Source organism: Osmerus mordax, chromosome 3 (genome assembly GCF_038355195.1).
Source record: "Osmerus mordax isolate fOsmMor3 chromosome 3, fOsmMor3.pri, whole genome shotgun sequence".
Classification (NCBI taxonomy): domain Eukaryota; kingdom Metazoa; phylum Chordata; class Actinopteri; order Osmeriformes; family Osmeridae; genus Osmerus; species Osmerus mordax.
In genome coordinates this window covers 21649529-21665223 of record NC_090052.1, presented here as the reverse complement: position 1 = coordinate 21665223, position 15695 = coordinate 21649529, and the positions used below count along the sequence as shown (strand labels likewise).

At 50.9% G+C, this 15695-nt stretch overlaps 1 protein-coding gene across 2 annotated transcripts; it reads right to left on the bottom strand.

The window, feature by feature from the left end:
- Window positions 1-1211: 1211 nt before the first annotated feature.
- On the bottom strand, window positions 1212-15075 carry setd1a (SET domain containing 1A, histone lysine methyltransferase). 2 transcript variants are annotated; one of them, XM_067232883.1, is made up of 21 exons: window positions 15060-15075; window positions 13875-14019; window positions 13668-13766; window positions 13257-13527; window positions 12951-13075; window positions 12590-12840; window positions 10758-12477; window positions 9407-10381; window positions 9092-9265; window positions 8900-8987; window positions 8642-8784; window positions 7715-7742; window positions 7383-7587; window positions 7214-7287; window positions 5837-7137; window positions 5238-5610; window positions 4842-5026; window positions 4025-4135; window positions 3057-3176; window positions 2692-2829; window positions 1212-2508 (listed from the first exon to the last, which is right to left on the bottom strand). In XM_067232883.1, exons 2-21 carry the CDS (start codon window positions 14010-14012, stop codon window positions 2335-2337), a joined length of 6693 nt encoding a protein of 2230 aa, XP_067088984.1. In that variant the 5' UTR covers window positions 14013-14019; window positions 15060-15075; the 3' UTR covers window positions 1212-2334. The 2 variants fall into 2 exon arrangements, with proteins under 2 accessions (XP_067088984.1, XP_067088985.1); XM_067232884.1 differs by having other exon boundaries at window positions 5238-5586.
- Window positions 15076-15695: the final 620 nt, after the last annotated feature.

The following is a 15695-nucleotide window of genomic DNA, read 5'->3' as shown; positions in this document are numbered from 1 at the left end:
AGCTCTATAGCCTGGGCAAGAGTTAAATTATGTTTTACCATCCGCTGTCCTTGCCGCTACACTCCAGTCCCTGAACCGACCCGCTCACCTTTACACCTTTTCCAAAATGCGTTGGTAGAAAAGGTTGATCTCAGGTCGAAAACGACAAACCCGGAAGTATACCTTTAATATGGTAAGCACTAGCCTTCACCTCTTCCAATCCATTAGTAAGAAATGTTGGAATGTATGCACGTGGCTGTCATTAGTGTGCGACCTGTGACCTCAAGATTAACTATGAGGTGTACAAAACTACCGAAAGATCTCAGCCGACTACACAATAAAAAGCCTGACCTTATTTAAAAAATATTTTAATGCACCATTAATAAAGGGTCCAACGCATTAATACAAGAGAAATATTGCAAATAATATTAAAATAATAAATCATCAAATGAAGGAAAAACAATAATAAAAAAAATTACTGAAGGGAAAGTATGTACAGTTATCCTCCTCTTGGGGAAAAGGAAATGAACAACTTATTTACAGATTGGAACCAGTGTGTTTCTACGAGAAACAAACACTACTACAATATATACATTAATTTCTTTGAACTTTTTTCTTTCTGTATTCCTGCCTTATAGTTAAGAGGGTTGGTTTGTACTGAAAGGCATGAGTTGCAAGAAGAATTATCTTACAGTTTCCTGTTGTGTCGGGAACAGAACACAACGTGACAAATACAAAATCAAAGATAAACCTTGGGACATCCGAATGCTGGAGACCCAAGAACAAGACACAGAGAAAAATGGCCACACTAACCGATCCATTGTTGATCCAGACGCCTGGCTATCAGCCACGCACACAGACACACAGACATACTAAGGAAGCCGCCAGTAAGGGAAACAGTTAAGCTTATGGAGTTCATCATATAAAGTAGTTGATTGGATGGGCTGAGCTCAACATCGCAAATTCCCATGTTCCTTGTTGATTTGTCTTTCAATACAATGAGCAATAGATTTATGAACTACTTTTGAGAGGGGGCGGGGTGAAAGGTAGACTAAAATGAGACTAAAAATACAAACTACTTATTAAACCTGATCTATACAAATAAATAAGCCTTAAAAACATGCAGGATATACAGTGACAAACTGGATTAACTCACATGTATTGAATTCAGTGGTACAGGGAGGCATGTTTCGAAAGTTGTAGGATATCCCATAAAATAAGTTGAAGGATAATCAAATGAACAGCCATTTTATAGAAAACGTCCCGACCATGTCTTTCCAATGAAGCATAACATAATTTGCTGGTTGACCCAAGAACACAAGTGTACAGAGCACATTCATACCATGGGGTTAAAAAAAGAAAACATGCACACTTTTTGTGACAAGGGGGCAGGTGAACTTTAGCTACCTTAGTCCTATAAAAACAGCCACTCTTTGCTGACCTATTGGATAAAACTAGGCTCATTACAGAACATCAAGAGGGGAGGGAGAATGTAAAATAACTTCCAAACTGCGTGAGTTCTGAACACTTAACACTCGGTGCTCGTGGTAGAAGGTGACACCAAATAATTTGTCCAAATGTAGCATGGTCTGAAAAACAAACGCTCAAAGGTCTTTGGTCTCTCATCCAATCAGAATCTGGCGAGAGGGGGAGTCACATGACGTAGGATGCAGTAAGGGGTTGGTGAATCACAAAGCCACTGATGACGGCGAGCACACCGTACTGTAAGATACTTACAGCTAACACAACTAAATAACAAGAACAACAATTATAATAATATATAATACTATAAAATGAAAAAGGTTAAACAATATTCATTTTTGGAAATCTTGCATAACTGAAGTCCCGAATGGATCAGAGCGTGTTAACTAAAACTGCGCTTTGATCGAGCGCCTTAAAAACCCTGAATCTGTTTGTTTTACTGTGCGTCTGTGTGCGGCTCTGTGTGGGCAGCTGGTTGACCCCGGCGATGTCGACACTATGCTAGCGTTGGTAGGCTGCATTCTCTTCTGGGAAAGGCGGTCGGCATGGAAAAAAAACAACAGGTGTCTTGAATGAGTTACTCTACCCTACATCCTAGAACAAATAAAAGCTCTCCAAACTGTCAAAGGCCTCACACAACGGACCCATCGAACTGCCAGTATATTGAATGTGTGAGAACAGTGCAAATGAGTTTGTGTCCGTTGTCCTGGATATGATAAAGACAGCCGGATGGAGGATGTGGTGGTGATGAGTTTTGTCTGAATTGGTGTTTGGAAACCTTGGGTGGGGAAGGGGGGGGGGGGGGGGGGGGGGCTGAGTGGAAATGCTGGCATCCTATTGGTGCAAGAGTGCAAGTGATGAATGCTATCGCTTTTAGTTGAGGGTCCCACGGCAGTTCTCAGTTCCACACAAGCAGGGGATCTTGTTCTCCTCCAAGGGGAATTTGTAGTCGTAAGTAATCTCTTCGTTGACGCCAATGGCCTGCTTAGAGTAGATCACAATCTTCTTCTGGGACTCGATGGTGATCACCTTCGCGTAGCAATTAGGCTGGGAGAGGAGCGGTGACGAAAATTAAGTGATCAAGCTAAACGTTAAAATTACACATACACCAAACCTTTATACAAACAGACTTATTGTTTGTCCCCATGTATATAATACATTTTATTCAACTGAAACCATTGCTTTGTGTGCATTTGCTCATGTGTCTGTGGGCTGGTAGTAGTGACTTACAGTGCAGCAGTGGTTGATGAAGCGGGCCAGGTTGCCGCATTTAGTTGCGTCGATGATGGTGTCGTGATCCACTCGGAACAGGTAGCTGCTTCCGATGCCCTGCTGGGCGTAGCGCTTCTCTCGATTGTCAGCCACCATCTAGCAAAGAGAGGGAGGTATGAGGCAGGAGGGGGTATGAGGCAGGAGGGTGGTATGAGGCAGGAGGGGGGTATGAGGCAGGAGGGGGGTATGAGGCACATGGGAGGTATGAGGCATAAGCATCGATGCCAATTTGCAAGCCAATAAAAACAGGCAGAATTCTGATGAATGTTAAGGTTCATCTCCGGTAACCATAGCAGCGGTAAATCCCACACGCTGACCAGTACCTGTCTGATGTTCTGTCCCACGTACTCGATCACCATCTCATCAGCAGCGATGGGCTCCATGGCAAACAGGCCCCACTCGTGAATCCGACTGCGCCCAAAGCGAAGCTTCTTCTTACGGAACTGTGAAGGAAAATGAAGTCAGTCCACTGTGACTGTAAGGCAGAGTTTCTGGGTACATGCACAGCGTGTGTCTCTGTAAGGTCAAAAGGTCATGCAGCGAGGCCCCCTCTGAGCAGAATATAGCATGCAGTTCAGACAGTGGGGAGACAGTGAGGAAAATCATGTACAAATAAGGCTTATGTGATTAACGACCACTTCACCTGTTGAACGTTCTAGGGTGTCAATACATTAACCACTGAAGACCCGTTAAAGCAATTCTGTGTCATTCTATATATGTACTGTCCAACTCATGTATTTAAGCGCAATTGAGAGACAGTTTTCACTCATGCCATCAGCTCGTCTTGAACTGATTGTTTGATCCGGGCTGCTCGACTAATAAACCAAAGTCAACTCCTTTCCTTTGTCGTGACTCCTTCCGGCCTGCCTTCTCCAGAATTGACATCTTATCAGTGACCTCACCAATTCCACTGAACGTAAATATCTGGCTGCCGACAGTGATTAGGGTGAAGGGGGCAGGTTGGACCTTAACCGGCAGTTAAAGAACATTTACATTCATTTAGCATAGCATTCATTTTACATAGTCATTTAGCAGACGCTCTTATCCAGAGCGACTTACAGTAAGTACAGGGACATTCCCCCGAGGCAAGTAGGGTGAAGTGCCTTGCCCAAGGACACAATGTCAGTTGGCATGACCGGGAATCGAACCGGCAACCTTCAGATTACTAGCCCGATTCCCTCACCGCTCAGCCAACTGACTCCCCATGACTGAACATCTAGAGAGTTGGTGATAACGTCAGTTGGCAGACAGAGCGGGCCTGCTGCGCGGGGGGGGGGGAACTGTGTTTCACCTTGAGCTGGTTGAGTTTCAGAAGGTCGGAGTCCATCACCGCCGGAGTGCCGATAACTGTGAGGAGACGGCGCTGCTCAGAGCGCCTCTCAGAGAGCAGCCGGTTAGTACCCTGAGAGAACAGGAGGGAGCAGTGAATCACCTGTACACACCCACACTATCTTACGGCCTTGAACTAAATAAGGCACAAGCGCTCTTTGTCCTATATGAGCAACAGCAAATTTATCTGGGATGACTAACAACTTGGTATGAATAAACAACACCCCAAAATACATGAACTTAAGTCGACAGCACAACGGGTGAGTGTGTTCACGCCTACCAGAAGCATTTCCTGTACGCATGGATGGCTGTTTTATGTTTGGAAGGGATGTGACATGTTTCAGCTAAACAAAACCTATTTCCCTTTTAACTCGTGTTATCTTTGGGTCATTCTGACCCACCGTCGTATTGCGACAACTTTACCGCATACAAAAACAAAGTGAGGAATTTTCTTTTAACTGTCGGGCTGTCTCAGACCCCCCACATTGCAAAGGTGGGGGGCAGTGAGACCAGAGGCAGTGAGACCAGAGGCAGTGAGAACAGAGGCAGTGAGAACAGAGCCAGAGAGAACAGAGGCAGAGAGAACAGAGGCAGTGAGAACAGAGGCAGAGAGAACAGAGGCAGTGAGAACAGAGGCAGAGAGAACAGAGACAGTGAGAACAGAGGCAGAGAGAGAACAGAGGCAGATAGAGAACAGAGGCAGTGAGAACAGAGGCAGAGAGAACAGAGGCAGAGAGAACAGAGGCAGAGAGAACAGAGGCAGTGTGGTGGGTGCGTACAGAGCTGTCCATGTTCTCCTGGGCCTCCAGGATGGCCTGCTCTGGCAGGTCCAGGTCCAGGTACACGTCCTTCTCCTTGCGGCTGATGGCGTAGTAGCCCTCGCTCCTGGCACAGCCCGTCACGTGCTCACGCAGCTGCCCGTCAGGGTTCTTCTTCTTACGGCGAGGGTTCGGGAGGTTGGTAAGTGCAGGGCAAAGGTCAAGGCCAACAACTCTGGGCACAGTCGTACTGTGTCGTAACGGGTATCACATAATTAAGTGTACTGATTCCTAGCCTAAGCCTATATTGCTGACATGAAACAGTGTGATACCTTCCCACTACATGCCACCCCCCCCCACCACCACCACCACCCAACCTGACATATGTTCACAAACAGAGATAGTAGTAAAGGATATCAGTGTGGTGGACCCAATGGGTGTCGTTGAGCCAGTCCGTGCTGTGGTCGTCCTGCAGCAGTTTCTCATAGGTGGTCTTGAGCAGGCTCAGGTCCTCCATGTCCAGGCCAGAGTTCCAGATGTCGTACAGGATGGTCATCTGCTCAAACTCGCTGCGCTGGTCGAAGGTGATGAGAGGGGTCTGGGGCGCTGGGATGGGTTTGGGCCAGCGCTGGGACGACGTCAAGCCCGCCTCCTGGAGGAAGAGGCGCTCGCTCTTCCTCAGGTCGTCGAAGTCCTCGTCCTCCTCGTCCGTGCTGGACAGCTCGCCTGGCTCTAACTCCTCCACGTCGACCTCCAGATCGGACTCCTGAGCAACACCCAAACACGGCCACTGACATTAGAACACAGGCACAAAGCTCACACGTCATGATGAGAGCGTCTGATAAATGACTAAATGTGATGACATTAGAGATCTTAGAGGTCTAATAAAGGCCAATGCTAGTTGGCCAAATCAATGTGGTTTCTCATTTACATTTGGTTACAGTAAACTTTGGACGAGTAACCAAACTGGTTGTTTGTAACCCTGCTACACACAGGCCGGCCTCAAAACAACCCACCTCTGGTTTCCTCTTTCTCGGTTTCTTGCCCTGCTGTTCCTTCTGCTTTTTCGTGGGTTGCAGCTCAACATTTTCTTTATCTTTCCTCTTCCGCTTCTTGTTCTTTGTCTTGTCGAGTTCGAGCTCCCGGGCGGCCACGCCCTTCTTCTTGTGCGGCGAGGCCAGAGCCGAGGCCTTGGCCGCGTCCCCGGCCTCGCACAGCAGACCCATCCCAGACAGCAGCTCTGCAGCCTCTCCCCTGGGGGCCACGGCCTCTCCGATGACTTCCTCTGGAGCCTCCAGCACCCCGGAGATGGCGGGGTGGTTGAGGTCTGCAGGCAGCAGCACAGAGGAGGACTTCCTGGGGGCGGGGGCCAGGTGGGCGGGGCCTCTGGAGTAGTTGTGCTCGTGCAGGACGGTTAGGCCCTCTGGGTCCATGACCAGGGAGAAGGGCTCAGGGGACAAGAGCAACATGTCCTCCTCCATCTTCTGCTCCTCAGCCTCGTCGGATGTTTCCGTCTCCTCTGAGTCGCCGGCCTCGGGGTCCAGCTTCAGGGCCACGTTGGCCAGGACGGCCAGGTCCGCCGTGGGGGCGGAGGCCAGCTGCAGCAGGCTGGAAACCCCCAGCTGCTCCCTGAGTCTCAGCCTCTGCTCCCGCTCCTCCTCATCCTCATCCTCCTCGTTGAGGGTGTGAGGGTAGGAGGAAGAGGGAGCCGACAGGCTGACTGTCCGAGGACGGCCTCTGGGTCTTTTCTGGACGGGGGGTGGGGGAGGGGGCTCCTCGAAGGCCATCCTGACCATGGAGGCGTGGTCCAGGGGGAGGTTCTGCACTGTGCGGCACACCAGAACGGGAGGGGCAGAGGGCTTGGCAGAGTCCTTGCCCGCCCCCCGTCTGGAGGGGGACTTGGGGCTCTTTTTGGAGTCGTCGTAGCGTACGGAGAGGGAAGGGGACACAGTGAGGACAGAAGCAGGGGAGGACGGGGAGAGGGCGTTGCCTTCGCCCGGTTTGGAGGCAAAGGGGAGAAGGCGGATGGACTTGGAGGACTGAGCCGGAGGAGAGGCAGTGAGGATGGAGTCTGGAGGCAGGGGCTTGATGGGGGAGAGGAGGGGAGACTGAGCTGGCACGGAGGGTGATGGGGAGAGGGGGGCTGCTGTTGGCATGGGCATTTTGTAGTCTCCGTCCTCTGTGGAGAAGGACACGGTCTTCCTGCGTTTCTTGAGTGGTGGCACGAGAACAATGGGGGAGGAAGGACGCGGTCCTGGAGGGGATGGAGGGCGAATGCTGGCTGCTTTTGCTATTCCAGTCTTGTCCAAATTGTCCCCTGTGAGAAGAGAAAAAAGTTGTACCGAGTCCAAGCTCTGACGACATTTTGATTCCTAGCAGAGATCCTGACTGACCTGCTTTGACTTGTGCGCTGAGGGGATCTTTGAGAACAGCACTTGAGGGTGGTAAACGGATGCGGCCCTTTTCTCTACAGAGAACAACACAAGTGGCTGGAGTGAATATTCGTTTGCCATTTTGCTCATTATTGTCAAGTTGTGTTCATGAAAAGGAAGAATAAAATACCTGTAATGCTCTTTCTCTGCGTCCAGGGCCGTGCTGTCCATCGTCGACTCATCCATGGTGTCCAAACCCTCGCTTTCCCCGGCCAACTCTCCATCCTCCTCCTCGTCGGATGAAGAGGAGGAGGAAGAGGAGGAAGAGGAGGAAGAGGAACTCCCAGAGGAGGAGGAGAGGCTCTCATCGTCGCTGTCTGCACTCAGCGCCTCATCTGTCAGAAACGACAGTGAGATGAAGTCAGAGGCAACATGAGAACACGATGGAGACAGAAGTAAATATTATTGTGGATACTGGCAAACTTGTTGGGCTGGTTCCAAACGTGAGAATGACATAGGTACCTTCAGATTCTTTTCCGCTCTCATCGTCCTAAAGTGAGAAACGGAAGGATATAGTGAACACGTCAGTGAGCAAGTTAGATATTTTTAAACCAACTTGGTTTAAATACTCCCCAAGATTAAAAATAAATAAATAGAGAAGCAGAACCTTTAAAGTAATAAAAAAAAGAAGAACTGGTTATACGCACTTCAACTTCATTGTCTAGACCGTGGGAGGCATTTTTATATTTCCCTAGCAACCGCAGGCAGCTGTTGTTTTCTAACCAATAGTACATGAACATATTTACATAACATTTACATTTAGTCATTTAGCAGACGCTCTTATCCAGAGTGACTTACAGTAAGTACAGGGACATTCCCCTCGAGGCAAGTAGGGTGAAGTGCCTTGCCCAAGGACACAACGTCATTTGGCACGGCCGGGAATCGAACCAACAACCTTCTGATTACTAGCCCGACTCCCTAACCGCTCAGCCATCTGACTCCCATACATATGAAACATATGAAAATGTCCCATTTAAAACAACACTAATGATAGCCTAGACTGTTACCAATGAATTGTAAGCAAGAAATATGTTGTCATAAAAGTTTATATTATATACATTTTTGATTAAAAGATTTAAGGGAAACAATGACAAAGAAAATGTCACACACAATTGTGTGAAAATTCCAATCTTGAGTCATTGTTTAAGTTTCACACTCACCTGGTGAGTGCGAAACCTAAAAGGAATTTTGGATTGCGTTTAAAAACCACACCAACTTGTCTTTTGCTTCACAAAATGTTGCGCAACTCATGTTGACTGGTAAGTACAATCCTGAAGTACAGGAACACAGTGAAATGCTGCCATCTACCCAACACCGAGGTGAAACACAACAACACCCATGGAGACGGGAAACACACACAGAAACACTTGGTCCTTCTCTCACACACACCTTCTCTGAGGAGGAGCCGTCCGAGGTCTCTTCTCCTTCACTGTCCAGGTCCCAGGGCTTCCTGCTCCTGTGCTTCTTCCTCCTCCTCCTGCGGTCTCTCTCCGTCCTGCGCCCCTCTCCCTCTGCCCTCCTGCCGTCTGCGCCTGAACCCAAAGGAAAGACGCCGGAAGGTCAGCATTAAAACACTGATAGAGAGGCAGACAGCACTGGTAAAATACCGTTGCCGTGGCTTTAAATGAAAAGGAAATCTTGGCAAACCTTCGTCGTCATCCTCCGGTGGGGTGGAAGGCCTCTTCATCTTCATCTCTCCTCCGTCTCCCAGCTCCTGAGGCTCTTTCCTCTTCACCTACAGAATAAAAACACACACAAACATAACATTTTACACCTTCCCGGAGAAGTACGACCTGGTACAGAATGGGCCCAGGCTGCCGGTGTTCTGAGTGTCCGCACCTTGAACGAGGGCAGCCGTAGCGCGCCCCGCAGGGAGAAGCCCTCCATGCCTCCACTCTTGGCCCAGTCCACCAGAGACAACAGAGGCTCTCGGGGCTTGCTCGCCTTGTCCTTCTCCTCCTTCTTCTCATCGTCCCGCAGAGCCGACACCCCCCTGACCATCGTCTGGAAGGGCTGGAGGACCAAGACACAGGAGATGAGTTCACGAGACAGTTTAGGGAGGTTTGTAAGATGGCTTTTCAGAAGGAAAATACATTTGTTTTCAAAAGCGCTTGATCTCGACCGTGCACCATGACACACAACCTCCTGCCTTACCTTAGCCTTGGTCTCTTTGCGTTCCCACCACTCGTCGAAGGTGGCAAAGGCGATGTTCTCCACCATCTTTCGGTTCAGGTCCCTCTGCATGATGTTCTTCATCTCCTGGATGAGAGTGGCCAGCACCAGCTGAACAGTAGCCTCGTGGGGACTCTCTGCCAGCAGGGGCATCTGGTCACCTGCCTCCCCATAGGGTGCATCTCCCTCCCCGGGCGGCATTGTCCCGTAGCCGGGCGGGGGCAGGTAGGAGGGGTACGGGTAGTGGTGAGCCCAGGATGTGGGCGGAGGGGGGATGCCGTGGTGGGGAGGGGGTGGGATCTGAGAGCTGTGGGGGTCTGGGTAGGTGTAGGGCATGTGAGGAGGCATGTAGCGGTGATCCTGGTCGTAGTGGCCAGCAGCCCCGCCTCCTTCTTGGTCCATGTACGGGTGGTGCGGGTGTGGGGGAGGGGGCATGGCGTGGAGGTGGTAGGAGGAGGAGTAGTCCGTTGGGAGGGCCTCGCCCGGGGCGGCGGTGCCGTTGGAGGAGGACATGCGGTGCAGTCGGCTGAGCATCTGGGTCTGCATCTGGAAGGACATGGGGGTTCCACCGCTGTACTGGTTCATCAGCTCCATGGAGCTGGCGTAGTCGTACATGTGCGGGGGCATGGGAGGGGGGTACTCCGAGTGCAGCTCCATGTGAGCGAGAGGTGGGGGGATGCCCGGGGGCGGCGGGGGCTGGAGGGAGAACCCAGGGGGAGGGGGGAGGTAGGAGGGGATGGGCGGTGGGGGCATCGAGGTGCCAAAGTGCTGCGTGGAGTCGGAGATGGGCGGCGGGGAGGATGAGGGGTCGGCCGTTTTGGAGGGCAGGGCACCCTGGGACGAGGACGGGGAGGAGGCGGACGAGGGGGTGGGGAGGTGGGTGCTCACAGCTGTGATGGTGTTCTCGTCCTCCTCGTCGGAAATCTCCATGTCTTCTCCTGAGGAGTGTGGAGACGTCTGTGCGGAGAGAGAGAGACAGACAGAGAGACAGAGAGAGAGAGACAGACGGAGAGAGAGACAGACAGAGAGAGAGAGACAGACGGAGAGAGAGAGACAGACGGAGAGAGAGAGACAGACGGAGAGAGAGACAGACAGAGAGAGACAGACGGAGAGAGAGACAGACAGAGAGAGAGAGACAGACGGAGAGAGAGAGACAGACGGAGAGAGAGACAGAGAGGTGTACAGGTGAGGACCTTACCTGTTCACGCCTGTCTAGTCAAACAAAGACGGGTATCTATACATATCAGCGGATGCCTGGACAGTGAGTAACTATAATACACTACAAAAATGAGGATAGTAATATGATAACACCAATGGAGTCTTGCCATCTTACCTGTCCGTTGTGGGGGGGGGTGCGTGCCCCATGCCTGGTGCGTGGGTCACCTGACAGGGGCTGTGGAGACTGGTCCTGCAGCTGGCCTGGCCCAGGCAGGCTGTTCTGGGCCAGGGGGTCTTCTGAGGCAGGGAGGCGAGGGGAGTAGGTTGAGGAGGAGGGTGTGGCTGGTGCGACTGCAGGAGGACCGTTCCTCCCATCGGCCCCTGCTCCGTGTTTCCTCCCTCTGCGACCTTCTCGGTCTCGCTCTCCTCTCCTCCGCTGGCCTCCCTCGGAGTCTCCCTGCCTCCGACGCCTGTCCTTATCACCGTCCACCTCTCTCTCGCCGCTCTTCTTCTCCCCCCCCGCCGCCGCCTCTCCCTTCCCTTTCCTTCGCTCTCCTCCCTCTCTCGCCGCGGCTTTCTCTTTCTGCCGCTCCTCCTTCCTGTCCTCCTCCTCGTCCTCGTCCGACGCCAGGAAGGAGAACTTGGCTTTCTGCTCTTTCAGGAGCATCTCGATACGCGAATCGAGGCTGCTGCTGTGGTAGACAAACGGCAGGCTCTCGTTGGTAGTGTCTGGCTCCGGGGAGGAGGAGTCCCGCTGCGCCGGGGGCGGAGAGAGGGAAACGGAGGAGGCCGGAAGATGGTGAGGGAGGGAGGTGGACGAGGGAGAGGTGGAGGAGGAGGCAATGGAGGAATGGGGGGGAGAGGACGGAGGAGGGGTCTGAGGAGGTGGGGGTGGGGTGCTGGGCCGGCGTTTGGGCTTGGTCCACTGCTCCTCCCTGACTGGGCTCTCTTGGCCAAAGTCCAGGGCACCAAGTGTCTCAGCTACAGCCGCTGCGATGACGGAGGCTGGGGGGAGTGGAGGCGGCGGGGGAGGAGGGGGAGGCGGCAGAGGAGTGTGGTGTAGTGTCTGATAGTCTTTGTCGGCACCCACCCCCGGCCCGGAGGCCCTCTCCCCCGCGCTGGCCCCCCCCAGGCGGGAGGAGACGGGGGGGTCGTGGGAGGGCGGAGGGGCGAGGTCTTTGGCTGAGGAGTGGGCGGGGTACGAGGAGGGAGGAGGGGACATGCTGTTTGAGGAGGATCGGTGGGAGTTGGAATTGAACCTGGGGTCCGAGTTGCCAGAGTAGTCGCTGTCTCGGTCGCGCTCCCTGTCCCTGTCGTGACTGCTTCTCCGCCGCCCCCCGCTGCCGCTGTGATGATTGTGAGAGTGGTGGTGGTTGCGGTGTCTCTGGTGGCCGTGGTCGCTGGAGCGGGAGCCCAGGCTGTCCCGCCTGTAGCCTCTCTCCTCCCTGCGCTCAGAGTGGTGGTGGGAGTGGTGGGAATGGTACGAGGACTTGGACGAGGCGTTGGCGTCCTGCGTGTGGCCGTGGTAAGACGACCTTCTGGAACTGATCCCGCCCGCGCCGTAGCGCCCAGAGTCTCTGTCCCGGTCCCTCTCCCGGTCCCTGTCTGACAGGGAGGGCTGCTCGTACTGAGGCCCAGAGGGCGGGGGTGGCATCGACAGATGGTGAGTCAAGTGTCCTACCCCCCCAGCGTTGGGGTGCGTGGAGTAACCCGGGGGCTCGTTGGGACGGAAGGGGGCGTACGTGGACCGACCTTTGTGGTACCCTGAGGGATCTTGAGGATCGTCTGGGTAACGAGACACCTTGTATCCCCCAACTGAGGAGGACACTGCAGAGGAGGAACACGAGGAAGAGGGTAACATGTCCTGGGAAGGATAGCCAGCATTATAGCCATGCCTAGGAGAGAAAGCAAAACAATATATATATATTTTTTTTTTAAGTCAGAGCAGTTAGAATGCTTATATACAGGCCATAGACAGCTGCAGGCTGTCAGACACCAATCACAGACCTGGACACAGCGTAGCCTGAGTCTTGTGAGAAAGACGTCCCCGAGCGTGGCGTGTAGGGTGTTCCGCCACCTTGGGAAGACACAGAGGAACCAGGGGTGTAGGGTCCGCCCATGGAGGAAGGGGGCGTGTCCAGGCGCTGCTCGCTAAAGCCAGTGTCGACAGAGCAGGGAGTGACACTGCCAGGGGTGAGGGCTGGAGCACCTGTCACGGCGGGAAGATCTGAGGAGAGCCTCCGTCTGATATCCGACGACTGCAGAGAGACATCAGGAAGAGACTCAAGTAAGAGAAGACGAAGGAGAAGAAAAAAGATGGAGGTCGATGACACGTGATTATATGCGAGCACTTTTGGAGGTGTTTTACCGTGTCAGGCTGGGGGGGGGCCGCGGGCTGGAGTCTCTCTGTCAGAGCCTTTCCTCCGAGAGGCACAGTCTGAGGCGTGTAGGATCCGCTCACTATGAGGTCGTAATATTTTGTCCTCTGCTGGCCTGAAGAACACACATTCACAACCACCGTGTCAGTTGTCAAGAAGACAAACAGCAGAGCCAACAGGTACAGGGGAAGGTCAGATTGAAATCTCTCCTCTAAATCTCTCCTCGAAACACTTGTATACATTTATTATTTAAGGTACATTATTGACAAAGTAACAATATACATGTATTTCAATACCTTGAATGTCTAGCTGAGCATGTACTATGTTGCCCATGACAGAAGTGTTATGTAGGTGCTTCACTGTGTCTTTTGCGCCTCTGGTGTTGGTGAAAAGCACTCGGGCCAGACCCAGGTGCTTCCGAGTCTTGGGATGAAACAGTATCTCCATCTCCTCCACCTCTCCAAACTTGGAGCACATCTCTGCGAGGAAGGGCTCCTTGATGTTGTCATTGAGACGAGCAAAGGTCACCTCCTTGAGGGGGATAGGACCCACGTAGAACTCATCCAGCTGATGGAAATCAAAAACAACGGGTGAGATGGAAGAAACACTCATTGCAGATTGGAAGTTCGGCCATCCCTCTTTGGTGCAAACCATGCTGGTAAAAGTGTTTTATATCATAATTGAAAGCAGGAAGCAGGGTTTATCACCTTTAACTTAGGTACTGGAAGGGATAGCTCTGTGTGCCTGGACCAGATCCTTCGAGGTCTTGGGTCACGCAGATCTCCCACTGGGGGAAACCCAGAGTCCTGTGAAAACACAGGTTACTGTTACTGACATGTCACACTGACTCCACAGCCGATACCCGTGATTCAAATGACAGGATTCAAATATAACAATATATAGTCCACACTCACCGGCACACTGAAATGCACTCCATCATATCTGTATATTTTCTGAGCAACCCTTCGGATCGCAGGGTCCTGGACAAGCTTATAGCTTTTCCATTGCAAACTGAGAGCTCGTTGTGTTTCCCCTCCGTTTTCTGGATCCATGCTATCACTACGGATACGCAGAGTGAGAAATACAATTGTCAGTTAAAAACCATTGGGCTCACCCCTAAAGTGATTTTTGTGAAAAAAGCAACCGAAACGTGAGAACCCTGCGATAAGCCCTCTACTCATACAGTCTGTCACCTCTCAGCCTGTCCTAAGATACCACGTCTCGATGTTAGCTGACAGTTAATTAGCCATGTTACCATTACAATCAGACCGTTCAAAACGGTACATCTTGGCCAGAAACTTGCCCACTCAATTATACACCATTTTTTTATGCAAAAACGGATGGCAGCGGATATGACAGCAAAAGTAAACAAACAATGGTTCGTTTGCAATCAAACTAACGCCGGAGTGGTTTGCATTTTTGACTAACTACCACCAGACTGTGTAGCTCAGTTAACACAGATGACTAGCTCACATTTATGTCGACGTTGACTAACTAGCCAACGTTACTTTAGATGTACAGAGACGTGGCAAATTTATCTGCCGTTAAAGCTTGGTGTTTACATCGACAGCCTTGGCAACAACAGCTGATGCTAAACAGAGCTAGCATACCATTTAGGTCCTGGTTATGCATGCCGCTTAGCAGTCATGTTGTTTAGCTAGCTAGCAAGTAGCTCACTAGCTGGCAAGCTAACAGACTGTTTAACCTCAACTAGCCGGCCAGCAAATTTGATAACAGTGCTATAATTTGGTAAACAAGCATTGTGTACTTTACTGCTCTGATCGATACTGCGACTTTCACTTGCAATGCTTCCTTCCAACTCGTCCATCTGAACCCGCCTCTTTCTTACCAATTGCCCGCTGCATCCGAAACTACCAACCCGCCGCTCAAGTGTAGCTAGGCCTAGGACGGACGGGAAAAACAGTCCCGACATAAAAGGAATCTCCGTTTATTTTTGTGAGGACAATAACTAAATTAAAACAGCGTCGCTAGCTTTCGGGTATCTAGTACTTCCGTTACGACCCCCTAAAATTCACCGAATTCTTTGTTTACATCTGAAATCAAAATAATGTATATCGAGCGGCCATCGCGTAACCAACCTGAAAGCCTCGCCTGTTCTCCATCAGTCTTGGCGAATAAAGAAAGTCATTAAGGGTCAGCACTTTCTTCACAATCAGACTATGGTTGCGAAACTGAACACACCACTGTTGAATAGAAAACATTTAAAAATATAGGTTTCATTTTATTGGAATGATTAGATGTGAGAACATTTATTCTTTGAGGTTTAGTGACTTAATATGTCGTGTGTGCACCTGCTTTCCTATGTGACGTTGCTATAAATGCAGCGAATCTGCTGACAGCGAATGTAAATAGGTAGAGCTAGCTAGGCTAACTGTCACAAAGTCGCAGTAAATGTTCTACTTGAGAGTGTACTGTACTTGATAATTTGGGATTATTTTGAGGAATATTTAGGTCTTAATCGGTTTTGCCACCAATGTGAGTTCCATATTATTATTGTACACTTCTGCTACATAGCTAGCTTACTAGTTATGTATTTCGTCGATATATATATATATATTACCCAGTCATTATGCTCAATGAACGGAGTGTCTATAAACCTTTTTTGGGTTATTTTCTATTTTTTTTATTCGAGTCATTTATTTTAGGTAGACTGCTTTTGGAAGCAATTAACAGTCAGCTGTGTTTGTGCGAGTGCTTATTATTACCACTAGTCG

Excerpts from the sequence above, each read along its gene's own strand:
- setd1a (XM_067232883.1), bottom strand. The coding sequence starts at position 14,012 with ATGGATCCAGAAAACGGAGGGGAAACACAACGAGCTCTCAGTTTGCAA. Across the intron at positions 5,027-5,237 it reads CCATTGGGTCCACCACACTG|TTACCAACCTCCCGAACCCT; the intron begins ATATCCTTTACT and ends TTTGCCCTGCAC. Across the intron at positions 2,509-2,691 it reads TCATCAACCACTGCTGCACT|CCTAATTGCTACGCGAAGGT; the intron begins GTAAGTCACTAC and ends CTCCTCTCCCAG.